The sequence below is a fragment of the Scleropages formosus genome, chromosome 21 (assembly GCF_900964775.1).
Source record: "Scleropages formosus chromosome 21, fSclFor1.1, whole genome shotgun sequence".
NCBI lineage: Eukaryota > Metazoa > Chordata > Actinopteri > Osteoglossiformes > Osteoglossidae > Scleropages > Scleropages formosus.
In genome coordinates, this window is record NC_041826.1 from 17,375,761 (window position 1) to 17,400,788 (window position 25,028).

General features: G+C 45.6%; 2 protein-coding genes across 2 annotated transcripts in view; both read left to right on the forward strand.

Annotated features, from left to right (window-relative positions):
• cped1 (cadherin-like and PC-esterase domain containing 1) overlaps positions 1-15,545 on the forward strand; it is a 50,633-nt gene extending 35,088 nt beyond the window's left edge. Inside the window, exons 16-22 of the mRNA XM_018729775.2 lie at positions 8,596-8,713; positions 9,464-9,600; positions 12,314-12,534; positions 12,653-12,754; positions 13,026-13,113; positions 13,503-13,649; positions 14,766-15,545. Of these exons, the coding sequence (XP_018585291.1) occupies positions 8,596-8,713; positions 9,464-9,600; positions 12,314-12,534; positions 12,653-12,754; positions 13,026-13,113; positions 13,503-13,649; positions 14,766-14,969 (1,017 nt within the window). The 3' untranslated portion in view covers positions 14,970-15,545. The remainder of the gene's footprint in view (positions 1-8,595; positions 8,714-9,463; positions 9,601-12,313; positions 12,535-12,652; positions 12,755-13,025; positions 13,114-13,502; positions 13,650-14,765) is intronic.
• Positions 15,546-18,301: 2,756 nt separating this feature from the next.
• Positions 18,302-24,445, forward strand: wnt16 (wingless-type MMTV integration site family, member 16). The gene is made up of 4 exons (XM_029247394.1): positions 18,302-18,700; positions 19,046-19,275; positions 21,114-21,403; positions 23,325-24,445. Exons 1-4 carry the CDS (start codon positions 18,603-18,605, stop codon positions 23,787-23,789), a joined length of 1,083 nt encoding a protein of 360 aa, XP_029103227.1. The 5' UTR covers positions 18,302-18,602; the 3' UTR covers positions 23,790-24,445.
• Positions 24,446-25,028: the final 583 nt, after the last annotated feature.

A 25,028-nucleotide genomic window follows, 5' to 3' on the forward strand; every position in this document is an offset into this window, starting at 1 on the left:
TTTTTTTTTTTTTTTTTTAAATCAAGCTCCATGTCAGCCAACAGTGTGTGTCCTGGTCCAGTGACCCATATTTTGGGCAAAGTGAAGGCATGATGACAGGATGCACAAGCTGTGAAACACGTTTCACTGGAGAACTGTTTCCCTCCAAAGTGTAACAGCAGTCTCTGTGGTATTAATATTCTCAGCAAGAACAAAGAAACATATTTTTACACTCCGGGGTGACAAGTGACGTGTAACACAACACAGATGAACAGGAGCAGTTCAAAGGGGGGATTTGTATACCCTTGGAGTAAAGAGAGGGTGCATTTTATTGATTTTCCTTTCCTTTGGTATAAACCTCACGTTCTCACTGTGCGAGTGAAATATTTGTGTGGTTCTGTAGAGGTCTCCACCAGTGAGCATAATCCAAGCACACGCCACTGAAACGTTCTTCATTAAAAGCATGACTGCGATAAAACGAGGGCTAGATTATTGCATTAGTGCATTTATTTTGTTTCGTTAGCTTGAAAAAAAGTTTCCACAACAAACGTGCTCCGAACATCCTGCTCCACTAAAGGTACAGGCTGAGTGCCCTATAAATGGTGTTTATAGGAGAGCTGTGCAATAGAGCACCAGTAAGCCCCCTCAGAGGGGGACCACCCTCACATTTGTGGGGGGAAAAAAATGCATGTTTCATTGGTGTAATGTGGGGTAGGGGGGTAGGAGTGTCGGTCTTTTATCCCCCGGCCCTCCAGACAAGCAGCTTTATAGACACCAGACTCAGATTTGTTAGAATCACAAGCACTCAGCAGAACACAAAAACGAATCCGCTGAACTGGAGCTAGAACCAGTCTCCACTGTCACAATCTTTTATGTGAGAGTCGTAAATTTACGTGCCTGAACTCTAATCTCAGTGACGTGTAAACCTTACTTTGGGTAATTATTTCCAGATTTGATAGGCGCAGTGTGGGGAAAATGTATTTTTTTTTATATAAATCTGATGCTTTTCTCCAAAAGAACTTATAATGCTAGGTTTTTACACTAAACTACTAAGTGTTGTGGGCCAGTTTAGACAGCTGAGTAATTTTCACTGGAGCAGTTCAGGGTCAGTACCTTTTGTCAAGGATACTACAGCAGAACCAGGATTCAAACCTCGGGCCCTGAAGTGCAAAGTTAAAGCTCTAATGGCTCTTGATGACAAGCCCGTTAGTTTATCAGCATAATGTCTGATTTTATAGCGTAATATTAGACGGTGGATCTGAGCATATTGTCTAATGTCAGCTTTCACCAGTTTTCTACAGGTCAGAGCTTTTAGCAGTGGCTGGGCAGTATAAGGTTCCTTATTCTAGCTCTCTAAGCATGCCACATGATGCAGGATTTGAGTAGGAACACAGAAGAGCAGCGAGAAGCAAGTGTTCCACAGGCTCTAATTATTCTAACATGAAAGACAGACAGATGTAGTAACCCTTGCTTGTAAAAAAAAAAAAAAAAAAAAAAAAAAATACACCAGTTATTTTGCAGCCAACGCATGTTACCCTTGCAGCGCCTGCCATTGACGTTGCCCTCACTGATGAGGTCTTGCAAAGAAATCTGTTTCTTCCAGTCAGAAGTTAAATTATACTTGCGCTGGAGTACCTGGAGCCCTCCGTAGTCTGTCTGGTGTTTTATTTACAATTCCTCAGTTAAGAGATCTCTCTCCAAGAGATATTTACGTGTTGTTGTTCCAGCGACGTCCCTGTTTTCTCCATTGGGATTTGTTAAACTCCCACTAATGCTTGCAGTATAAAGCAGAGGGTCTTAAGCCCTTGACCTGTTTATTCCCCTCAACTCCTGGTGTGCCTGTAATGGCCAAAAAAAAACTGAAATGTAAGGTATTTAGATTGCCCAAATACAATAGTAAGGTGCACAGAGTGAATTAATTGAAATTAAGATAACATTTCAAATTTAATTCACACAAACCTATCTATAATGTTTGTCAAAATTCTGTAGCTTCTTTCTGCAGCTGTTACACCCAGATCTTGATTTCATAAGAGCTCCATGAAAATTCAGAGATTAGTGCCTGGTGGGGACACAAACAAGCAGTTACAGTGGTCCCCCAGGATTTGAGAGTCACTGGTCTCGAGTGATTATTCCCGTGCTTTCCCAACCGGCTCCTCCCTTACTGCATTAATAAGGACCATGGTTTCGGTGATTTTTTTTTTTTTTTTTTTTTCTCTCCAGGATGCAAATTCTGTTAGAGGGAACAATACAGTAGGCTGCTGCGGATGAGGCATGACCAGACGCTTTTCTCTGACCCTATTCTGATCTTTTACTAAAGTGGCCAGAGCCTCCTGGTCTTTCCGATGACTTATTGGAAGCACATCTTTGTTCTGAAACCCAGTTTACCGTTGAGCGCAAGTTCTGTACCCTTCAGGCTGTTGCTGACTGAGAAAGTGTTGCTCTTCTTCCCATTACGTGGTGGGGGTGTACCAGCTCTGAATATGGAGGGCGTGGTTTCATAGCAGCTCTCTGTTGTGCAGTTTGACATTAGATAAACTGACCTCTTTTAGAATTCACATCTGTGTCTCTTTGTATGTTATGAAAAGCTCCTTTTGCCATGAGTTCCATGTTGTTCTGGAGGAAAGCCACCACTAAATGACAAAATGTCACTGTGTGCAGGTCTGTCTGTGCAAAAAAAATGTTTCAACACTCATTTTCTCCATGTAGGGTCAACTGCTTGCTTGCTTGTTGCATAGTATGCAAAGCTTGGGTTAGGGGTTAGGGTTACACACAGGGGTCCAATTGTTCCGGTTGACTTTGGGTTACTTTTTGAGGATAAATTTCTTTTCTGGAGAGCTGGCAGCAGTGGCAAACCCACAGAGATCTACATATCAAATGTGACCTCTGGAAGAAGATTCGGAATGGCGGACCAGGCCTGAACCCACAGAGATGTTAGATGAGGCTGTGTTTTCAATTGGCCTTTCAAACCCTTTGACATACAACAGCTGTGGTCGCCACACCTACACGTCAGTAATGGTGCAGGGCTGTTTTTCTAACTAGGCAAACGTAGGTAATGCAAGATTTAGATAGTGTTTCAGTCTAGTGGAAGTTCTCTTGTGGCTCATTTAGAGCAGTAGAAGGTTTAAACCAAAAGGACTGGGCCCTGTTTCTGGAAACTATAATGAGAGCTGTGCATCAGAAACTTGGCCTGTCTGATCTTGCGGTTAAAGTGTGAGGAAAGTTGCTCAGTCTGTGCTGCTCAGCAGATTGTAATGCAATCTGTCAGTGTGGTTTTGTAGATGTTTGTACGCTCCAGGGCTGTTGTCTAGTAAAGGTGTATACAAGCGATGCATACAAATTATATTATCCACGGAAAGTTAAAAATCGACCCCCTTCCACCATCCATTCCAGTGTCTTGGCAATAAATTTATAAGATAAAAAGGTGTGCACCATGGGACCTGACGCAGACCTACAAGCTGTTATTAGGTATAAAAATGACTTTTCTCTTTTAAGAAGAAAAAAAAAAAAGTAATTTTGAGGATGTTACCCTTTGCAGATATTTAAGAATAAATCACATTTGATTAACAAAATTTGAAAATTTCATTTGAAACTTCTGCTTCATGCTGGATGTCTTTAGCCAAAGCAACATAGATTATACTCTATATTTTCCTGGAGCAATTCTGGATCCAGTCCCTACTCAGGAGTAACTTCTGGGATATGAAATGCTGAAGTTTTGGTCGTGAGCTCCTTTTGTCTGTTTCCATGAGGTTTTTAATGTTGGTTGTAATGTTTAAACACCATTGCACAGATGCAAAGGCTCCTTCCAGAGACTGCAGGACATGTATCTGCTTTATGCTGTAAGTCCAGATTCCGTTGGTGTCGCTCCTTGCGATGTTCTGGCTTTAGATTCCCAGTAAGTGCCCTTAGTTCGGTGCATTCCTTGCTGTTAACTAACTGTCCATTCCCCTTAGCGACTGAGGGCTGCTTTCTCCCTGATTTGCTTGCAAGTTGACCTTCACCACACTTTTAGCACAATTATTTCTTTACCACTGCTGTGGATTCCAGATCACAAGCTACCTGAGAATTACACAGGGCATTTAATGGCAACAGTTTTTTCGTAGCTGACAAGGCATTATGCTCTTATGCTGAATGTGGAGGTAGGCTGTGTGTGTGTGTGTGTGTGTGTGTGTGTGTGTGTGTGTGTGTGTGTGTGTGTGTGTGTGTGTGTGTGTGTGTGTGTGTGTGTGTGTGTGTGTGTGTGTGTGTGTGTGTGTGTGTGCGCGCGCGCGCGCGCATTCAGAGATGTGGAAGGTGCATCAGTGTGTCTGTGTATCACTAAGCCTTAGGGTTCATTTGAAATGCACTGTTTCATGACTTCAAAAGAGGCGAAAGATGTACTTTTGTTTTTCGGTTTTGCTTGACAATGAATTGCAGCCGTGGGGGTGCGGTGGCGCAGTGGGTTGAACCACAGTCCTGCTCTCCGGTGGGTCTGGGGTTCGAGTCCCGCTTGGGGTGCCTTGCGACGGACTGGCGTCCCGTCCTGGGTGTGTTCCCTCCCCCCTCCGGCCTTACGCCCTGTGTTGCCGGGTAGGCTCCGGTTCCCCGCGACCCCGTATGGGACAAGCGGTTCTGAAAATGTGTGTGTGAATTGCAGCCATCCATGTTAGTGTTGTTTTCTCCCCACGGTTGGTTTTTACTGGGATTCGTTTCAGCGCCTGACTGTAGACAGCTCTGTGATATATATTATCTGTGCGTGACGGTCTTTGGTATTTTTTATTTTTTAACTTTTCCAACTGAAGGGTGAATAAAAGGGAAATAAAAAAATTTTCCGAGCTCAAATCCGTCCTCGGTGGTCTCCAGGCTTATCACAGTACATTTATGTAATTAATGTGTTAAAGCTGGGTTTTTGGGGATCTTGGTGGGATTAAATATGTTTGTGGACGACAGCCCTTTTTGTTTCTCCAGATTTGTATGGAATTAACCAAAGCCTGCTTTTGCTTAGAGTCATTGCATTTGCTTTAAATTTGCTTTTGGTTAAAGGAACACAGTATGCAATTGCAAGTACTGTCAACGTTTATTTGTTGATTGGCCATACTTGCATGATATCAGAGGAAAGAGCGACTGAGCGAGAGCAGGCAGAGATGCGAGGAGAAGTTGTGGTGTGGTCAGTAAAGAAGAAGAGGAAGTAGGATGTCCTGGTGAGAGCCAGTCTCATGGGCACTGAGACAGCAATGCCAGGAAGAGCTAATACGGTTTACTGGTAATGGGACTCAGCATCACCTGTAATCAGCTGGTATCCCACAAAACCATAACACTCCCTACTAGAAGATTTCTCTTTGAAGTAGTCAAGTTTTACTTTAGTTTTTCGTAGCACAATGACATTAAGACGCTTTGAAAAGGAGACTGTCAACTCCTACTTGTTTAAGAAATCACTGTGTAAATCCACAAGCTCTTAGCCAATTTGCTTACCTCTCAGTGGTCAAGGAATGCTGAGAAGTGCTTCTTATTTGTACCAGTAATGACAGCTGGTAGCATACCACTTAAGAACTAGGGCCACAGGGTTATTGGTTCAGGTCACAAAGGGGTCCTTCTGTAGTAAAAATTCTTGTAGTTCATTTGATATATATTTATTGATTTTCAACTATTTTAATTTATCCATTTATTTTCATTTATTTAATATTGTTTACAATTAAATAATTTCCAAAGCCAATAGTAAAATTAATATCAATGTAGCAGCCCCAAAATATCTTCTTTTGTAAACCATCTAATGTTACTGTTTACAGGGAAATGTGTAAATATTACCAGGTAGCATGATAATATTTGTATTTGGCTAATTCCTAGCAGTTATTTGTGGACATTTATAATAAAAAAAAAAAAAAATGGATAGACAAGTTTTCTATTTGATCAAATATATTTCTTGAAGTTAGAAATAAATAATTCAAGCCTTTGTTATAAACACGTGGTTGCTCTAATGAGATGGGTTGCAGTGCATTTGATGGGTATCTTATTGCAACAGAAAGGTTACGTGGAAGAAAAAACAAGAACTATAATGTGACGGTCAGCAACTAACAATTTCACGTAAACTTGCCAGACTGCAGACGTTTTTGCCAAAACAATTTTTTGCATGTGAGCAGCTAAATAATGCAGGATGTTTCTGGATAATGGCAAAATTTATAAGAACAAAGAATTAGAAGATTTATTAGTTCTGTAAATATTTTACAGGTTTTTTTTTTTGTTTCTTTTGGGGGAAATGAGGAGAAATGGTTAACAGCTGCTTGAGTTTCATCTTTTGAAAAAGTCAGATAGGGTTTTTTTTTTTTTTTAAAAAAAATACATAATGCACATCAGAATGAATGTGGAAATTTTAGTTTGCAGATCAGTTTCTTTCGTAAAGACAGCCTGTGCTCCTGAGCTACTTGGTGCGACGCTCACTGCATGCGAAGGACGCTGCTTAGGTTCAGCCCACATATGTGCCTGAGGATATGTCAATCAAAATGAAGACGACATACAGAAATTTTTATTCAATTGTCATGTCAAAATGCCCTTTATTAAACTACATCCTCTATGAAATCCTGTGTGAAAACCTTGCTCTCAGAGCCTGGGAGGAGATGAATGTTACTTTTTCATGCAACCTGTTAATCTTTTCCACTAATTCCCCCCCCCCCCCCCCATTCAACCAATTTGTCTCATTGCATTTACAGGACCCTTTTTCTGTGGTGTCACTGCTGTAACTGGTCAGTTTACACACAATACATTCCACTTTTATTTTCGTGTGCATTTTGGCAAATGTTTTTAAACCTGTTACTTCAGTCTCATTACACCACATCAAAATCACAACCTCCTCCAAAGAGAAATTCAGATTTATGACTTGGAGGAACTTTTTGGAGAGGCTCTATTGCGTGGAGGGCAGAACTTTCTGTTTCAGCTCCAGAAGGACCAGCAATACCTTAAAAATGACCGCAGTGACCAAAGCCATCATATAATGTAGGTGTTAGCTGGATTATTCAGATCTTTTATCAGAGGAGTTTAGAGCTGGTCTTTGATCATGGGAGATTAGGGCTGTGTTGCTCTTGGACGGAGGGTGTTGAAACTGAGTCAAACGGCTCTTTGCAGGTTGTGGGGTTGACAGCAGGTCAGGCACAGGGTTCAGGAATTGCATCTTCATTACAGTGTAAAAAAAAAAAAAAAAAAGACTAGGTCTCTCACACACACACACACACACACACACACCCCCCCCCCCCCCCCCCCCCCCCATTTTCCATTGATCGCATCCTCACCACTCTGCTCAGGTGTGCATTATCGAACAACAGAGTTGTTCAGTTGTAAATGAAATTTGTATATTTTTTTTTCTTTTGGAAAGCTACATAGTTGCAGTTATTTTGAAGAAAATTTTTAAATAACATTTTAAAAGTTAGAGGAGGTGAAATGTAGGAATTCATTGTGAATAAATCTGACGGCTACTGTAGGTTATTTTTTGAGAAAGAAATTAAGAAAAGTTGCTACATTTTTAAGGTGCGAACTCCCTTTATTCTTCTTGCACTTCTGAGACGCAATAAAAATCCAGCAGAAGAAAGGGCCGCAGCGCTTCCGTAGATGAGCTCTGGCAGCTGCGTTGGACCGGCATTTTCAAAATCCAAAGCTGTCCAATATTTATACTCGCACGCTGTGTGCAGGTACGAACAAGAAAATCCCTGTTAAGTTGTCTTGTGTCACTTTGTCGTGAGTGGGTCTCAGCGGAGTGTGGAATGTGCCAGAACCACGCGAAGCCCCTGCGCAAAGTGTCGAGAGAATAGGCGGGGCCGGGGGGACTTTTCAAACGAAGGTGTGAAGTTTCAGTAGCGCCGCCAAAAGCCCTCTTCGCTGGAGAGCCCAGACCTCCAGACTCCCCATTGGACCACTTGTTTCCCTGCCATCATCAGTCTTGTCGGGTACGTCTGACCCAGACATCAAACGCTGTCCCTACGTAAACCCCCACCAGAGGCACTACAGAAGACATGCAGACACACCGACAAAGAGAACCCATGCATTGTCCCTAGGTTCCATATTTGCATAAACAAGATGGTTGTTATAGTAAGGGGAAAAAATGTCCAACAAAACCATCTGGGGGGAAAAGTCAAAGGTACATTAATCAGCCTTTTGAAATTTGATACCAAGTAGGAAATGTAAATCAGTCCAAATTAAGTGTATGAGATGGATCCATTACAAACCCTTCACCGCAGGGGCATGTCGGCAATAGGGAGAACTCTCTTCCCTCAGGATTGAGGCTCGGGTTCCATTAGAACAGGAACTGAAGGAAGATTGTTAATTACAGAGCAATCATCATCTGCTGCGGTTTTCCTTTTTTGCTAGGTATCAGTAGAGGTGCATGTAGTGCTCTTTCACTTTTTTGGGCCAAGAAATTATGAGCAACTTGGGCAAATTTTCATACCATGGTAGCATGCGTGTGCACCAAGTACGAGATCTACATTTGTCATCATCGTCGTCCTGTTTGCCACACTCTGCTGGTGGAACTCTAGTGCTCAGTCGTTTGAAGGACGCAGCTCTCCGATAATGCAACCCAACTCTGTTCTGTTCCTTTTGTCAAATAAAAGAGGAGGAAGCTGTGGATCCATCCAACTGCTCTCTCTGTCTCTGCAGGATTGTGGCCTTGTGGTTCAGCCTCGTTTGCCCTGTGGCTTGGAGCCTATATCGCAAGCTGCTTCTTCAGGAGATCTGCAGGCTTCCATGAGGCCTTGCATGTCCGGAGATGCCCCAGGTGTGTCACACCTCCTGAATGCACATAAACATGTCTGCTCTAATTGTCCCTGTTGAACCTTGATGGAGTTTGCCTGGTGGAGAAGTCTTGTGAGTGGACTGAGAATTTCACTAAATATTCCTAAAATCGCAGTCCAGAGAAGAGAGCCCAGTGGTCTCACACACAACTGTGTGATGGCGAGAACCATGGAACTCCTATGGAGACAGGAAGATGAGGTCCTGGCATGTTCTCTAAGGATCACTCGCAACATAATAAGCCCTTTGAATCGGCTCACAAGCAATTTAAGAGGATCTTATCAAAATAAAAGGAACATTTGATGTATCTTTTTGCTTTACTTCTGCCATACTAGAGTATGAAATCAGGTAGAGATGAATAGCAAGCGATGTAGAGAGTAAGAATCTTTCGGGGGGCGTTCAAAAAACAAAATGTCATGTTCCTCTGGCCGTAAACGAAATGTCAGATACCCAGCTGGGGATCAACAGGGGATTTACTTTACGTTGACCAAAAGTCCACAGTAAGCCCCTCAGATCCCTAGCTGAGGGCTGCACTCCCACTGAGGTGAGCAGGTCGTCACCTCGTACAGCTTGACCCGTTGTTAATCGTGACTCCGGCTCACATCAGCAGTGGAGTCATCACAGGACTGAAAACAAGTCAAGTTGATTAAACCTCTACCATCGTGCACTTTTCATCGTATTCATGTATTCCATCGTATTTTTACAAATATAAGAAAATGGAACGGATTTTTCACAGGTCGTTGGGTGGTTCCGTGCCTGAGCTGCTCTGACAACAGAACCTGTGATTGGAGGCTGGTGTCCTGGCAACCGCACCACTGCTACTACCCCCGGTTGGAAGGACCACATCTGCAGAAGTGCATGAAGGAGCGTAAGGTGAACCCGTGTTTCTGGATCAGAGAACTGGTTTTGTTACAGCTAACATTTAAATGTGTGTAGTCGCTTACGTAGGTGGTGTACTAAAGATAAGTGTCTCACACTTTGTGAAGTTTTATAGAATTGAATATTTACTACTGAAAAGGAGAGGGGGTGCTGTGGCGTAGCAGCTTTGACCGGGTCCTGCTCTTTGGTGGGTCTGGGGCTCGAGTCTCACTTGGAGTGCCTTGTGATGGACTGGCGTCCCGTCCTTTGGTGTGTCCCCTCCCACTCCAGCCTTGCGCCCTGTGCCGCCGGGTTCGGCTCCGGCTCGCCACGACTCCGCCTGGGATGAGCGGTTTCAGACTGTGTGTGTGTGTGTGTGTGTGTGTGTGTGTGTGTGTGTGTGTGTGTGTACTGAAATGGAGTTTATGTGCCTCAGTCAGCAGAACAGTAGATGGGTCAAATAGGTGACAGTAGAGTTCCTGACTGACTACCGTGGCTGATGCACATGCTAAAAATATATTTCGGAGAACCCGCAGAGTGCTGAGGGACTTGCGGATCTCCGGTCTGAAGAAAACGCTTAACTGCTCTACTTGGAAGAGAAAACGGTTGTCGTGGACTTTTTGCTCTGATGTTTTTTGTGAATGGCAGGATAAATTGCACGTGAATACGGACATCACGGGGACAGGTTTTGAACAGATGCTTCTTTGCTGAGGCTATTCTGTGTTTTGTCAGAGTAAACGGGATTACAGCCATGGCCAATCCTGCCCCTTCTTTTCCAGCTATAAGTGGTGTCTAACCGAATTGCTATTCCGTTCCACTGAAGAATCAACTCATTTTGCGAACCTGTTGCCACCGAGGCTCACGGCTGCGTAGACGGCTACCATCAGACTAACAGCCGACCTGATGGAAGTCGGGGTCACCGCGTTAATATTCGGGCACAGTCGTGTAGCGTTGTCCAATCGGCGTCCAGTCTAAAACGAGTCCCAGCTGGAGCCTAAAGGTGTGCAGTGGGACTCCAGCGTTTTGACCTCTTTGAGTCACGAAGGGTGGAATGCACGGCTTCCATCTGACGTCCTGGCAGCGGGGATGTTGCCGACAAGGTGGGCTAATGATTTCCACATGCACGGCGTCCTTGTACGCAATCGGGTGAGCTTTTGATTTAGAGCAGTATTCAAACTAGAATTTGCAACACAATGGACGGCATCCAAAACCTTGAAGTTTTCGCTGCGAATACCTGCGCAAGATTCATGCCTTCCGCCCTGTGGTTTTCATGATGCTGTGCGGCGGCTACTCTAACGTGCTGGGATACAGCAGTGTGACCAGCTGCTCTTGAGCACACAAGGGTCTCTCTCGCCTTGCCCCTCACCGAGGGATGGTTGAGGGAGGATTACCAAAGGTGTCATGGGGAAAAAGGCTGCTCGTTGTCAGTAAGGCTTTGTCAGCTTTGCTCAGATGGCTTCAGTCTTTCATCCCCTTATCGCCTGGCTGGAACGGGACTGGAAAGATTTATGCAATGTATGGAACAAGTCAGCCTCGATCTCTCGTTAAATTAGTCTCAGCAGCAACATAAAGAAAAAATACTGAATGTTTTTAAGATGGGACAGAACATAAGTATGATGTCTGAGACAGCATCACGCTGTTCCTCAGACTGCTCTCCCGCACCATAACCCTTCTCTTTGTGAGTGATGAGCGGTAACATAAGTGCGGAACTCTACATGTTCCGTCTTCGAACAGCGCTGGGACTGATCCAATGGCCTTGGCTTTTGCTCCCGAGGGACATGCGGGGCTCATTCGTTTTGTGAAAACATGCAGGAATAACGTGGGTTTCCAATGAAATGCCTGGAATGACTGTTTGAATCCAGACTTTAAAGTAAAAGATTAATTTCCTGCCTGGTTTTCACTGCCCATAAATCCGTCCCAATTTTGAGCGTCCGGCAGACAGTCACTGTGGGGAGGGACCGTGGTTTGGGTGCCAGCCCGCCCTCTTTCTCCGACTTTCTCTGACAGCAACAAACCACAGCTTCCTTGTTCTTGTCGAGTTAATTGCCCGTGAAATAGAATGGCATCCCGAGTGTCGAGCTAGTGTCACTGTCAGCTCCCGGGACATAACACGTGACCGCGTTGCTCGTCTAATTCTGTTAGCCGTCTCCTGCTGCAGCTCCGCACGCCGAGGAGGGCGAAGGTCAGCCGCTTTGCAGCCAAGCAGCTGAGGCCGTAGTGTCCTCTGTGGTATCGAGTCACGTTTAACACGTTCCACATGAGTGTCCTCGGAGCTGCCAGCACCTGAAGTCACAGGCATCCTCGTGACCCGCTCTGGCTCCATTTCATATCTCCACCCTACATCTGCTCAAGGCATGTTGCTAATGAGAGCAACAATCCAGCAGAAGAACTCTCCAGAACAGAAGAAGCATCCATGTGGCATATGGCTCCCAGGAATGTTGCAACAGCATGTGTGTTTTTGGGCCCCTAACTACACTACGAAAGTACACACAGTGAATTTGTCAGTGCTCATTCAGCACGGAGAAAGTTTGTACCGTCCCTGTCGTTCGGCTGACCTCTTCTCAGAGGCCATTTGACTGTCTGAGTGGATTCGGCGCTGCCGATGTCACCTTGTTGTGCTCACATTGCAGTAATGAACAGCCAGAGGAGACTGCAAACCCACGGTGGTCATATAAGCACATAAGCTATATTGTCTTGTTCTGAACTTACTTCTGGGGTCCCGGTCCAGGTGATGTTCATCGGTGACTCCACCAACCGTGGGATGATGTATTATTTCATGGAGAGGGTAAACGGCACGCTGGAGGAGTGGGACAAGGCTCACGACACCCTCATCTACCGCGATGTCAACAATGGCAGTACCCTTGTCAGTTACTCCTACTACCCACAGTTTTGGCTGGAAAAGGAACGACGGCCCACGTTTGAGGTGGCTCTGCAGCAGCTTATACGAAGGTGTGGACCAGCAGCCATTCGTATGATTCCTCGCCCTCCTCACTATTGCTGGAGGATGGGAGGGACAGGGTGCACCTCGGTGCCTTTCGTCTCACCAGCTCCTTCATGTGTCTCACAGGACTCGCCCTCTGGAGAACTCGCCCCAAACGGTGCTTGTTGCTGGAGGGGTCCAGTGGCTCAATGTCAATCACCTGAAAATCCTGCAACAGGTTCTCAAAAGGTAAAGTTGACCTCTGTCAGGGCAGTGCATAATGATGAAATTAAATGAAACGACATGCTGACACAGTGCGGACAGTTTCTTAAAAGTTCATCATTTGTTGTTTGTGTTATATTTCTATATGTTTTAGTTTCCTAGCATAATGATTTTCTAAGTGCATTTTAATTGGCCAAAGAAGTTTTCATTTGAAAGGGGTTCATTTCAAAGAATCTTCTGCATGTGTTGGTGCGTGGGCTTTGCACATCTTTCATTTGCTCCTCTGGTCCTTCTGCAGAGAAAATCTCTTCAACATCTTGGTGGTGGTGAAGTCTCTTGGCATGGGCTTCCACCTTCCGGTGGATGGGGTCCACTCCCTCTCCCTGGTGAGCCAGCCCGAGAAACATCATTTTTAAGGAGCCGTCTTGGTGGGCTGGCCTCATTAGTGCCATCTCACGATTCACAGAAGAAAGTTTTTCTAAAGTCATTTTAAAACGAATCTTAAGATATTAATCTTAAGAATGTTTTCGTCAGACATTCCAAATGGTACAAAATTGTCCCAAAATCTGCTTTCAGTAGACAGTTGCCAGGATACTCCTATTTTAACTTCAGTCTTAAAAATGCTGTTTTTTTTTTAATTTTAAAAAATAAGTCTTGTCATACAACACTCATCTTATCAGTGCCTATTCAGATGTACCAAAACAATGTAGGATGTTGAAAGCATGGTATTCAACATTTTTAGGTACAGTTATTTTAAATCTCTGTATATCTGCAGAGGGGAGTGCAGGACCTCTACAGCATGAATGAGAAAATTCTTACAACCGCGAAGCTGTACGGATATCAAGTCATTGACACCCTCAGCATCACCATGGGCCGATATAAAGAATTCCTCCAGGGAAGGTGTGCGTGCCATTTCCATGAGGTAACACGGTGCAAAATGAAACCCGGTTAAACCAGACCGTTCCAAATAGATCTTTGCTGCCAAGTCATTCGCAGCACAGTGACTTAACAACACAGTTCAATGTTTGCACTGCGGGAATTCCAGTACCAATTCCTAATCATCTCTTTTCAAGACTAAATTTGCAGCATTTATTTTGTTTTCACACTCCAAAATAAGACAATTAATGGTATTATATTGTGCTGGGAAAATAATGCTCGATTCAGTTTGATGTATTGAGTAATGTGAAAGGTACAGTTTTAACAGCCTCTTTCTGAATTGACAGTGAACAGGCTGTTATATTGCCCTCATTGAGACAACAAGCCTGTCGTTCAGCTCATGCGGCATTAACAACCGGATGATGTACCGTCTCGCTCTCAGCAAGACATTCAGAACAGCTGTCACCGCTTTTTATTTATGGTATTTTTTCCTGTCGCCGTGGATCAGTTAATGAGTAATTCCAAACGGGGCTGATCTTTGTTTGTGAAGAGCACGTTGGTAGCAGATGGGCATGAAGTCTTTCTGAAGTGGTCGCAGCTCCACACAGAACATTTTTAATGACGGCACAGATGCTGCTGGTGAGCCAGAGGAATCTACATGACTTAACCGTGCCTAATTCCTTCAACGTAACCCAAATCCGAAGGGAATCGGTTCTTTCCCGCCAACACTAGGCGGAGACCGCATAGCTGAGATTTAGTGAGCTTCAATTAATGCCCAAACAATGGATTCTTCTGCAGGAAAACACAACACTGCTCACTAACAACCTCCGTGACCATTTTGCATAAGCTCATAACCACCCCCATGGTGAAAATCTGAACAGCACATCGCTGCTGTAGATTTAACCTAGCTTGAAGAATTTGAGATCGGAAAATGTCCAGCTATGTGTATTGTGCATGAAAAGTTCACCTCAAAATAGATTTTCTCAGCATTCTACGTGTTCTTAAGTTATTATTAACCTGTTATCTACTAGTCATTTTTGGATTTTTGAAGAGCAGGCTGCTCTGCACATGTGGCTCAGTCCCAGTGCATTGTGGGTAAACTTGCGTTTTTTTTTGTTTTTTTTTTTTCTCTTCTCTTTCTCTCTCCTCTCCCCTTCTTTAGGTTGGAAAGCTCACGTTTTCCACAACCCCTCAGCATAGAAAGATGAAGTTGTACCGACATGCTAGTGAGACTTGGTCTCGACCCAGTGAGCCACTCGCTCTCCGGGAGCTGTGGTCCAGGTCGGACTCGCCCTACCACGTCAGAGGTCCGGTGAACCAGGTTTATTCCGAAATCCTGCTCAGTAGGATGTGCGCTGGCAGCTAGAGGAATGCGGCTTTGCTGATGCGAAGCCCAAAGCCTTGTGTGTTTGTGCCTCTGTTAGAGTGAAAGAGACAGAGGATGATCGCTCTCAGTGATGAAGATGGCCCCTGGAATGCCACGCCGTCTGCTTTCCTGCCCTCTGATTGGTTGAAGGCTGGCCCGGGTCATGTGACCTGCAGCCAGGCTCTGTCAGAGGACCGCAAGTTGCTGAGAGAAGGAACTTGCAAAGTGCACTTGAAGTTCTGCCAAAACTGACCGAAGCAGCGAAACGCAAAGAAAGCTGCACGGCTGCAGTCCGGTGGAGGACGTACGCTGGAGACGGTCCATCCTGTCAGCCAGAACCCGCTGGCTTCTTCTCAGTGAAAATGCCACCAAAGTGTTACCTTTATGGATTTACAATACCAGTATTACGGACACACTGTGAGACTTTTATATAACGGGAAAATATCACAAAGCCATGATTTTTGTGAAACACAGCTTTCAATGCACAGAATATACCTCATTTGTAACTATATTCTAGAAAACACCAAAGAGTTCATGTATGTCTTACACACACAAATATATAGAAAATGTGTGTGTGTGTGTGTGTGTGTGTGTGTGTGTGTGTGTGTGTGAGAGAAGCTTTATTGAAAAGTGAAGTCAAGATATAGACCAGCTGGAAAAGTCTGATGTAAATATTTCTATTTAGTGAATTTTATTGAAAGATTGAATTTTGAATTTGATTCTGGTTAATGGAAAATAAATGGAGACGTGCACCGACTGCAGAGAAAAGTTGGGAAAGGGATTTGTAATTGCTAAATGTGCGTTTTCTTTTTTTGCCAATAAGATATTTACCTACACGTCAAACACCACTTATGACAGATTTTTAAATATTCCCGAAATTAAGGAACACTGTATACGAAAACTGAGGGGTAATTTTTTTAAAATATTTTGTTTTGCCTTCCACTGTATTCAACGTTTCAGCGAAAAATATGGATTAGCAAACAACTCCATTGTGAAGGAGAAGCCAACCGATTCAAAATACAAATAAAAATATATTTTCTCAAAGTGCTTGTGTTGTATGCAGGGATAATGCGGATTTCCCTTGATACATTTTTGCGTACGTATGTGTAATACTGTATATATTTTTAAATGCTCAGGACGAGGAGGAGTGTGGAAATACATAACTTTCCTTTGATGGGCTAGTGGTGTGGGAGGAGAGGGGACAGCCGCCGCTCCGCTGTTGTCATGGTAATCGTCAACTGGTTGTGTTTCAGTAGCGACTCGAGCCGTTTTTACCTCCTTGATCCCAGTCGCCCAGTCCCAGGGCAGCGCGCTGTAGTGTCACAGCGTGCGCCATAAAAGAAACCGCGTTATTACTGTGTGCGCGGCGCTCGGGACTGTCACTGTGTTGCGTGCGGGCCGCGAGGAAGAAGGCCGCGCGCGGCGGTCGCACCTGAGATGCGCCGCCGCACTGCTGCAAGTGGCAGTTGGTAAGAAGTTGTGGAGACGCGCGGCTGTGAGCCCGGTGCTGGGAGGGGACATGGGGTGGGGGTGGGGGACACTGCACAGCTGAGAGAAGTGCGGCTGCGGGAGGAGGGGAAAGAGGAGCAAAAGGGGCGCGCTCGCGCCCAGCCCGCGCCCAGAGCCTTAAACGTTGGAATAAAGGAATCCTGTAGGAAAACAGTTATTCAAGACCAGCTCGGGCTCTTTCGTTTTTATGTGCGTTTCGTTGTACTCGGAGAAAAAAAATGAAAACAACCGAGCTGCAAATTTTTTTTTTTTTTTTTTTTAAATAAAAAAAAGACTTTGGTAAAAAGTCTGTCTAAATGTATTTGTTTATAAACGAAACAAATTCGTTTCCTTAAATCTGCCTGTGGGATTTTACGCACACCAAATTTATGTAGGGTTTCTGGGGTTTTCTTTTCCATACAATCGACGATATTATTTATATTTATATCATACGAAGTCTCTATTCACATTTTATTCGGCAGGCAATAACGGTGACGTTAAATTGCGCGCTGGACAACTAATAGATACATTGTTTGTCTGAATTCGCTGAGTTCTTAACCCTCCCCTTTAGCCTAATGTGTTAGTTTCCTGTATAATAAATGGTTTTCACGGATAATTAAAATGTTGCTTAAACCGAACTGAAAACTGTATAATGGACTAAAAATGTATGTGACCGCTCGCAGTTTGAACGAGCGATATTTTGAGTAAAAATAACGGAAGGCTAAAGGCGCCTGTCGCACAGTATCACAAAAGACAAACAATTTTTTTAAATTCTCGTCGTGTCTCTGAGCCCTTCTCATTCTACCGGCAACGAAAAGCGCAAATTAGTGATTTCATTTTTATGAACTGACCTCTTCACGCTTATGAAGACGTAATGTTTCTGGTGCCAGGTTTTACCACGGTAAGGGTAAGATGCCTAAATTGTGTAAATAAGGTATTAATTTCTATTTTCTCATTTCCTGTGAATTAAATGTTTAACTGTCACTAAATGTATGCAAAGTAATATTTTTCTATGAATCTAAAATAAAATAATTAAAACATTAAAATATTAAACTAGTTAAAATTAAAATTGTTGTACTTTGTATTAAATTATTACTTTCCCAGACACTGCGCACTGTGAATTGTTAATCCAAAACTGACTGTTTATAGCATTAATTAGTGTTTTTAATTATTACACAAGAAAAGCGATACTTTCAAAGGTTGTTTCTGTAATGAACAGATACTAAAGAAGCAGATGCCGGTGCGTTCAACAATTTTCCATTTAATTTCTCCGAATTACATTACTGCGACTCCTAGTAAACAAAACGTAAAACAAAAATAGCAGCACGAGAGTAAGTCAAAAAGTATCAGCAGTAACATTTTAATATACCAATAATAATCACAATAAAAATAAGAAGCTGGATGTTGTTTATTTATATATGATGTGATAACGCATATATGACGTTAGTGTAATGACACGAAATGTTTTACCCTGCTTGTTTACCCTTCACGTATTTCAGCATGGGTCTCAGGTTTAAACTTATCTCACTGTAGCTCATCATTATACAAATAACATTTTCCTTATTTGTGGTTTTAACCCGTGACTGCGTATTAGCGCTTTGCAGCAAAATGTAAATGTCACATATTTATACCATGTTTTCCTTCCGCATCTTAATTGCATTTGTCTAATGTGCAATTACAGTAGACGTTCTTCTAAATCCAATTAGCACTTCGGCGGCAGGAGACGAGCCGCCCCGCCTTCTGTCATATTAACTTAGACCGAGAGCGAGCGGGCGCATGAATATTCATGAGCGCTCTGGCCAATGGGGAAGTCGCTGGCCGCGCTGGAGGAGCGTTCGATCCAAACCTGGAGAGACGAAGATAAAAGTGGACGTTTCCTAACGGCGCTGCGCCAATGGACGTTAATCTCATTAATCCTGTACGATCGACCGTCGCGTCTCACCTACTCTTCGTCACGTTAATGGAAATCAAAGGGAAATTCTTCAAGATAACTCACTGCGAGTTGCGGACTCAGGCTTGCGCGACACATTTTACTGGGTAATAAATATAATGTAACTGTGGACTGTTAGAAACCAAAAGTGGTAATAACTCGATGGACGTTCCACATTATTATGCTGTCGCGCTGCGATCATAAATGAGGCGGTCATGGAGGACAGAGCTGCTTATGGGATACATCGGATCTACAGCGTGCTGCTCCTCTTCTCCTTTTCCTTGTGCCCCCTGCTTTGCCGAGGAAGCTGGATGTAAGTAACCAACTTTCTTACTGCGCTTTATTATTATTATTATTATTAAATCTTTCCACGTCCGGGGCATGAAGTTTAAAAAAAAAGTTATTTTAATTAAATCAATGCCCTGACTGAGTTAAATTATGTTAGGGTTGAGATCAGTGCCCATATAATATATATATATATATATATATATATATATATATATATATGTATATATATATATATATATATATATGTGTATATATGTGTGTGTTTTCTCAGCACCGATTTGACATTATGATTTGGTTGTACGGTGTAGCTTACCGAGCACGCGCGCGCGCACACACACGCAGATCACGTTCTTTCCGGCCCTGTCTTTAGGTGGCTGGGCGTGACGGCCCTGGGGGTCCCCGAGAAGATGGGCTGCGCGAACCTGCCCCTGAGCAGCAGGCAGAAGGACATGATGTGTCGGCGCAAACCGCATCTGCTGCCCAGCGTGAAGGACGGCGCGCGCCTCGGCATCGCCGAGTGCCACGCGCAGTTCAGGCACGAGCGCTGGAACTGCTCCACCACGAAGCAGCCGTCAGTGTTCGGGTACGAACTGACCAGCGGTACGTAGCGTGTCCCATGATCTGGGAAATCTGTCCAAGCTGTCAAAGTCACAGTTGTGCTGCGCGCTTTTCTTCATCGTCGTCATTCCTTATTATTGTTGTTATTATTGTTATTATGAACAAGAACAACAACTGGCTATGCAGCTGATTTCTTTGTCCAAAACGATTTACAGTATCAGACAATCAGTACCCACTTATTATACAGCAGCATATAGGATATTCTTACAATGTCGATTCAGGGTAAGTGTTTTGATCAGTGGTCCAGGGGGGGCAGGAGGAGTGGGATTCGAACCCGCGGCCTAAGTTACAGCTGTAAGGCGGCATCACTGCTGCACCAAAAGAACAGTGAAGAACCCCAGTTTATAGGAAGCCACTGCCGCGTTTAAAGCAGCGCGCTGGTCGGCCGCGCGGGTCTATTAGGAACGCGGTCGCCGCGCTCAGCGGTACAGCGGCTGCCTCGCGCGGCGGAGCGAGACGCGGCTTTATGAAGTGACGTCAGACTTCGCGAAGGAAGAATCGCGAGTGTCCGTTTTCGCGGGACTTCCAGCTGCTGTTGTGCGCGGTTTCGAACGGCACCGGGCGGGAACGAAGTTTGTTCGATGCGGCGAAAGTAAGAGGAGCAGCACATCTGCTCCTGTTTAGGGGTTGATAGCCGCTGCAGTGTGTGTGTGTGTGTGTGTGTGTGTGTGTGTGAGTGAGAGAGAGAGAGAGAGAGAGAGAGAGAGAAAGAGAGAGAAAGAGCCCCGGTCCGAGTCCGGGAGGCCCGCTGACGTCCAAGGCGACGTACAAATCAAATGCCATGGTTTATTCACCACGGTGTTTTTTACTGTGTCACTTCAGGGTAAAACATTAGAGCAGAAGTGGGATTCGAACGAGAAACTTCCAGACTGGACCTGTCAGTCTGTATATACAGTAGCCAATACGTGAGCTCCAAACTCACCTTTTCACACATTTCCGCTTTTTCTTTCCTCGCCTGCGATGCAAACTCACTTTTCGCGAAGTGCGCGAGGAACCGACTAGTGCGGCGCGCGCGCGGCCTCCGCGTAACTAAAGGCGCGTTTTCCCGCCAGGACCTTCCGTGGGTTTCGTCGCTCCCGATCCTCTCATTCGACCAGTGTCCTGTTATGCTATTCGGATTAAAATCTGAAGAAAAAAAAATATTAAACCCGAGCTGTTCTTTGCTGTGTACAAAACAAAACGGCACAGTTAAAAACAACTTGAGAACTTGTGAACTTTCATTTTACATTGAATTGAACTTCAAACGTATTCTGGTTTTAATCTTGTTTCACACGTATAATTTATGTGAATGAAATGCAGATGATGTACTAAGATTTTGCTGAGAAAATTTGCCTTCTCAGTGGGGATTTAAAGTTCTGAATCATTAATTCGTGTCAAATGAAATGTGCCTGCAGATTTTACACTGGCTTTCAGAATTTCATGGGTTAACTCAAGCCAGTCTCTGATGACCCATGTCTTGGAATTTATTAAATTTTTGCCAGATTGGTCATGTACGTCACCCTGGTGGAGACCCACAGTCCGGTGAATAAACTGTGTGTGTGTAGTGTTTGAATGGCCATTCACAGTGTGTGAAACCTGCATCATGACGGGAGGATCGCTTTTTCCTCTAGAGCTAATGAGAATCATTTAGGCGAAATCTCGTTTCATAACCTTCAAACAAACGTGTTCTCTGATTTTGCTCTCCAGGCCTTTCGGAAATGCTCAGCTCGGTGATGAAGGCAGCTTTGCAATGCTGCCGAAACGGTAAAATGTGCGTTGACGTGCGATCAGTCAGAAGTGACCGTTTCGTCTGAGCCCTGTTCTATGCGGGCTGGTTCCAGGGACTAAGGAGACGGCCTTCATCTACGCGGTGATGTCGGCGGGCCTGGTGCACGCGGTGACGCGCTCCTGCAGCGCGGGCAACATGACCGAGTGCTCCTGCGACACCAGCCTGCAGGGCACCGGCTCGCCCAGCCAGGGCTGGCACTGGGGCGGCTGCTCGGACGACGTTCAGTTCGGAACCTCGTTCAGCCGCAAGTTCCTCGACTACGCCTCCGTCAACGGGTCAACGGCCAAGGGTGGCGATGCCCTGATCGCCATGAACCAACACAACAGCGAGGCCGGGCGACAGGTGAGGGGGACGTTCCGCTGCAGGGCTGACAACTGGAACGGTGCAGGAGGATGGCAGAGCACCACGAAAAAGTAGCTGTGAGGAGAGAGAGCTGGATAATAGATGTCAATGTATATTATTCATGATGATCATACAGAGGGAGTCTTCACTTAGACCTAGACTCGCTGAAATATGCATCCGCACTTACTTTTAAAACACACAAATTGCTAATGTGTGCTTTAATCTTGTTCTGCGCCTAAATCCGTAAAGCCCCAGTGGCGCGTTTTTTCACAACGCACTTTTAAAGCGTTTCAGTTATTTGAAAAATCATTACAGTCAATATTGGTGTCAGTGCCAGAAACGGAGAGGAGTCGGTAACCGGTCCGGTTCCACTTTCGCTGTGGCCTCGCGGTTTCCGTTTTCCCGCCTCATTCCTCGGCCGAAAATGAAAAATTGAAAAAGACATCTCGGCGGGATCATGAGAATGTGTTCAACGGCAAAGCTCTCCTCCCCTTGAGCCCGTCTGATGTCCAACATCCAGCTGACTAATGAGCTCTGACATGCAGTGCTGCGTTAAAGTATGTGAACCCCTTGCGTCCCTTAGTTTTACCACAAGATGGGTATTTAATGACAGGCAGACTTTCTCATGTGACATAATAGGTGTGTAATGACCAGTTCCATATGTTGTTTTAGAGGAAATCGTGCGTGTGGTCGAGGGTTGGACCGGGTCGTGCTCTCCAGTGGGTCTGGGGTTCGAGTCCCGCTTGGGGTGCCTTGCGATGGACTGGCGTCCCGTCCTGGGTGTGTCCCCTCCGCCTCCAGCCTTGCGCCGTGTTGCCGGGTTAGGCTCCGGTTCCCCGCGACCCCGTGTGGGACAAGAGGTTCAGATGGTGTGTGTGTGGTCGAAACACGGAAGTAGCGGAGGTGCAAAAATAAGTGAAGCCCAAGTTGCATTAGTTAAACTAAGTAGGTGAAGTAGAATCAGGTGTGTAAATCATCGTCGGTTGTTAATTTTATAAGTGTATTTTAAGGTTTTATGTAAGAATGATGATCATCCCTATTGGGTTCATATGCTTTCAAGCGGCACCGTATGTTCAGTGACTCTGGGGTCGGGGTCACTTGGTTTTGTGTGTGTGTGTGTGTGTGTGTGTGTGTGTGTGTGTGTGTGGTCAAACCACCCGACCGGGAAGGCTGCTCCGTCTGGAGCCGCGCAGGTCACGGTGTGACCGATAGCCTTTGGCTCTGCGTATCGGGGCAGCTCAAAACCCCTTGCCGTCCTCTTCCTGGCGCTTCGTTGGGTGACCCTGGTAAATCTGGAGGTCGGCTTCCCTGGAACGGCGGGGCGGACCGAGATCAGTAAGTACACAGTGCGTCTGCAGCGTCGAGGGGAAGAGGTCACGGCTCGGCCGAAGCTTTTGATCCGTCCTCGCTGCAACGAATGTCACGCCGGCGTAAGAGCGGGAACAGTTTGCCGCGTAGAGGAGACCCGCTACCCGGAGCTCCCTTCATTCAGCGCTGCCCGTCCAGTGTTGCGTAACTACACGCTTTCACCATCACTCGTGGCATCGAAAACAGGGGGCTTCCTTGACATTGTCCAGAGTGCTGTTTAAGTGCCTCGGGCTAATAGTTACGCAGATCATTCTTCTTCTGCTTAATGTTTTTGGAGGGAAAAGGAAAAACCTGGATCATGTTTCCCTTTTGTGTTTCCAAGTTGCGGAGTTCTGGAAATGTATCGTTCTGGAGTTGGAAAACAAAGTACTGTTCAAAGATATACCGTAGTACAGTTCTCCGCTTCATTTCCATAAGCAGGAAAGCCATGGCACGAGAGCAACATTTGTTTGACGTTAAAGTGTTATGCGGTCGTGGGATTATTGTCTTTGCTTTTTCCTGCAACGTGTTTTCTCGAACCCCCTCCCCGGCCCACCTGACCCTAACCCGCAAGGCCGTGGCGAAGACCGTGCTGACGGACTGCCGCTGCCACGGCGTCTCGGGATCCTGTGCCGTGAAGACGTGCTGGCGGACGCTGGCCCCCTTCGACCGCGTGGGCAGGTTCCTGAAGGAGCGCTACGAGAACGGCGTGCACGTGCTGCACCGCTCCAGGCGGAAGGTGCGGCGCAAGGACAAGGACCGGCGGCGGCTCCCCGTCGGCAAGGAGGAGCTCATCTTTCTCAACAAGTCGCCCAACTATTGCCTGGAGGACCGGCGGGCGGGCGTGGTCGGAACCCGGGGCCGGCGCTGCAGTCGCACCTCTGCGGGGCCCGACGGCTGCAACCTGCTGTGCTGCGGGCGCGGCTACAACACGCACGTGGTGCGCAGCGTGGAGCGCTGCGAGTGCAAGTTCGTCTGGTGCTGCTACGTGCGCTGCCGCCGCTGCGAGAGCATGAGCGACATGCACACGTGCAAGTAGGGTCCGCGCCCGCCTCCCGCCGACCTGCACCGAGGCGCAGAAGTGTTTGTGCTCGTCCTCAGGAAGTAAGGAGGGGAGAAGCGGAAGGAAAAGAGCCACAAAGGCGGCCGTTTTCACTGAGCTCAGCGCGTCGCTCCGCCGCTCTCTGGGTGATGTGGGAAACCCGGCCATCTGCCTCATGGTTGTAGGGTCCAGACCACCCCTTTCACAGGGGAAGGACCTTAACGTTTAAAAAATAGTAAAAAAAAGAAAGTCTCAAAGCCAAAGCCCAAGCGGCTTTTTAGCAGTTGACAAGCTTACAGGTACAAAACGGGAGCAGTTTCAGTCCGTTTCCGGTTTTGGACTTGGAAAGCTTTCCGGAAAGATCCATTCGAGGTCACAAAGGGATCAGAGGCAAAATCAGAAACGGTCCAGTGAGTCTTTTAGGTTACACGTCACCGTGTACGGTTTACAGCGCTTTACAACCTGTAGCTGCCAGAATAAAATTACGTTTTGGAAAAATCAGCCCGTAATTTGTCAGGAATTTCCAGTATTTTTCGTTTCCTCGTTTGAGGTTATTAATTCCGCGCAGAAGCGCTTAACCTTTTGACAGACTTGGTTTCTCACTGGAAAAAGAGAGCAGTGCGGATACGCTTCTCCTCCGCGCGTCCTTCGGGAGAAAACGTCCGAATAAGTGACTCAACGTTTTATTTTTGCGCTTTGGAGGAAAAGCTGTAAAGGAGCTTCTGAAACGCTTTTAAACTGTGCAGTTAAGAGGTATAAAGAGCAAAGAGTCAGTCTTTATATATAAAATTAAACTGGTATTTTTTTAAACTCTAAGAAATTTTTTTTTTTTTTTTTATATTTTGTAAATATTAAATTATGAAAAGACCTTTCACAGGGTCTTATATGTCAGTATGTAAGATCACCTCCGAGGTCACGTAACGTGTGTCATCTGTAGACTTTTCCTGCTGTATAAAATCTATATCTCTGTGTAGTTGCCTGGTGATATTCTCTTTAACGTGTCTGCTCTGCTTTTTGTGCGTCCATCAGCGATGTCGTGCGAGACGTTCGTGCTCGCGTGTCCCCTCCGCGTGAGCGCCGTCCGGCCTCTTTGATGGCGCCGCTTTGTTTCAAGGGATCCCGCTTACCGCATGTGAAACGTGGTCTTCGCTCACCCTCGCGTCCCTCTTCGAGTCTGTCTCTCGGCTGCGGACGGGGGCGGAGCTTTGCGAAACGCGACGCACGCGTGCCAAATAC

Coding starts and splice junctions, on each gene's coding strand:
- wnt16 (XM_029247394.1), top strand. CDS start 18,603: ATGGAGGACAGAGCTGCTTATGGGATACATCGGATCTACAGCGTGCTG. Junction 18,701..19,045: donor CTTTGCCGAGGAAGCTGGAT/GTAAGTAACCAA, acceptor CCCTGTCTTTAG/GTGGCTGGGCGTGACGGCCC. Junction 19,276..21,113: donor CGGGTACGAACTGACCAGCG/GTACGTAGCGTG, acceptor GGCTGGTTCCAG/GGACTAAGGAGACGGCCTTC.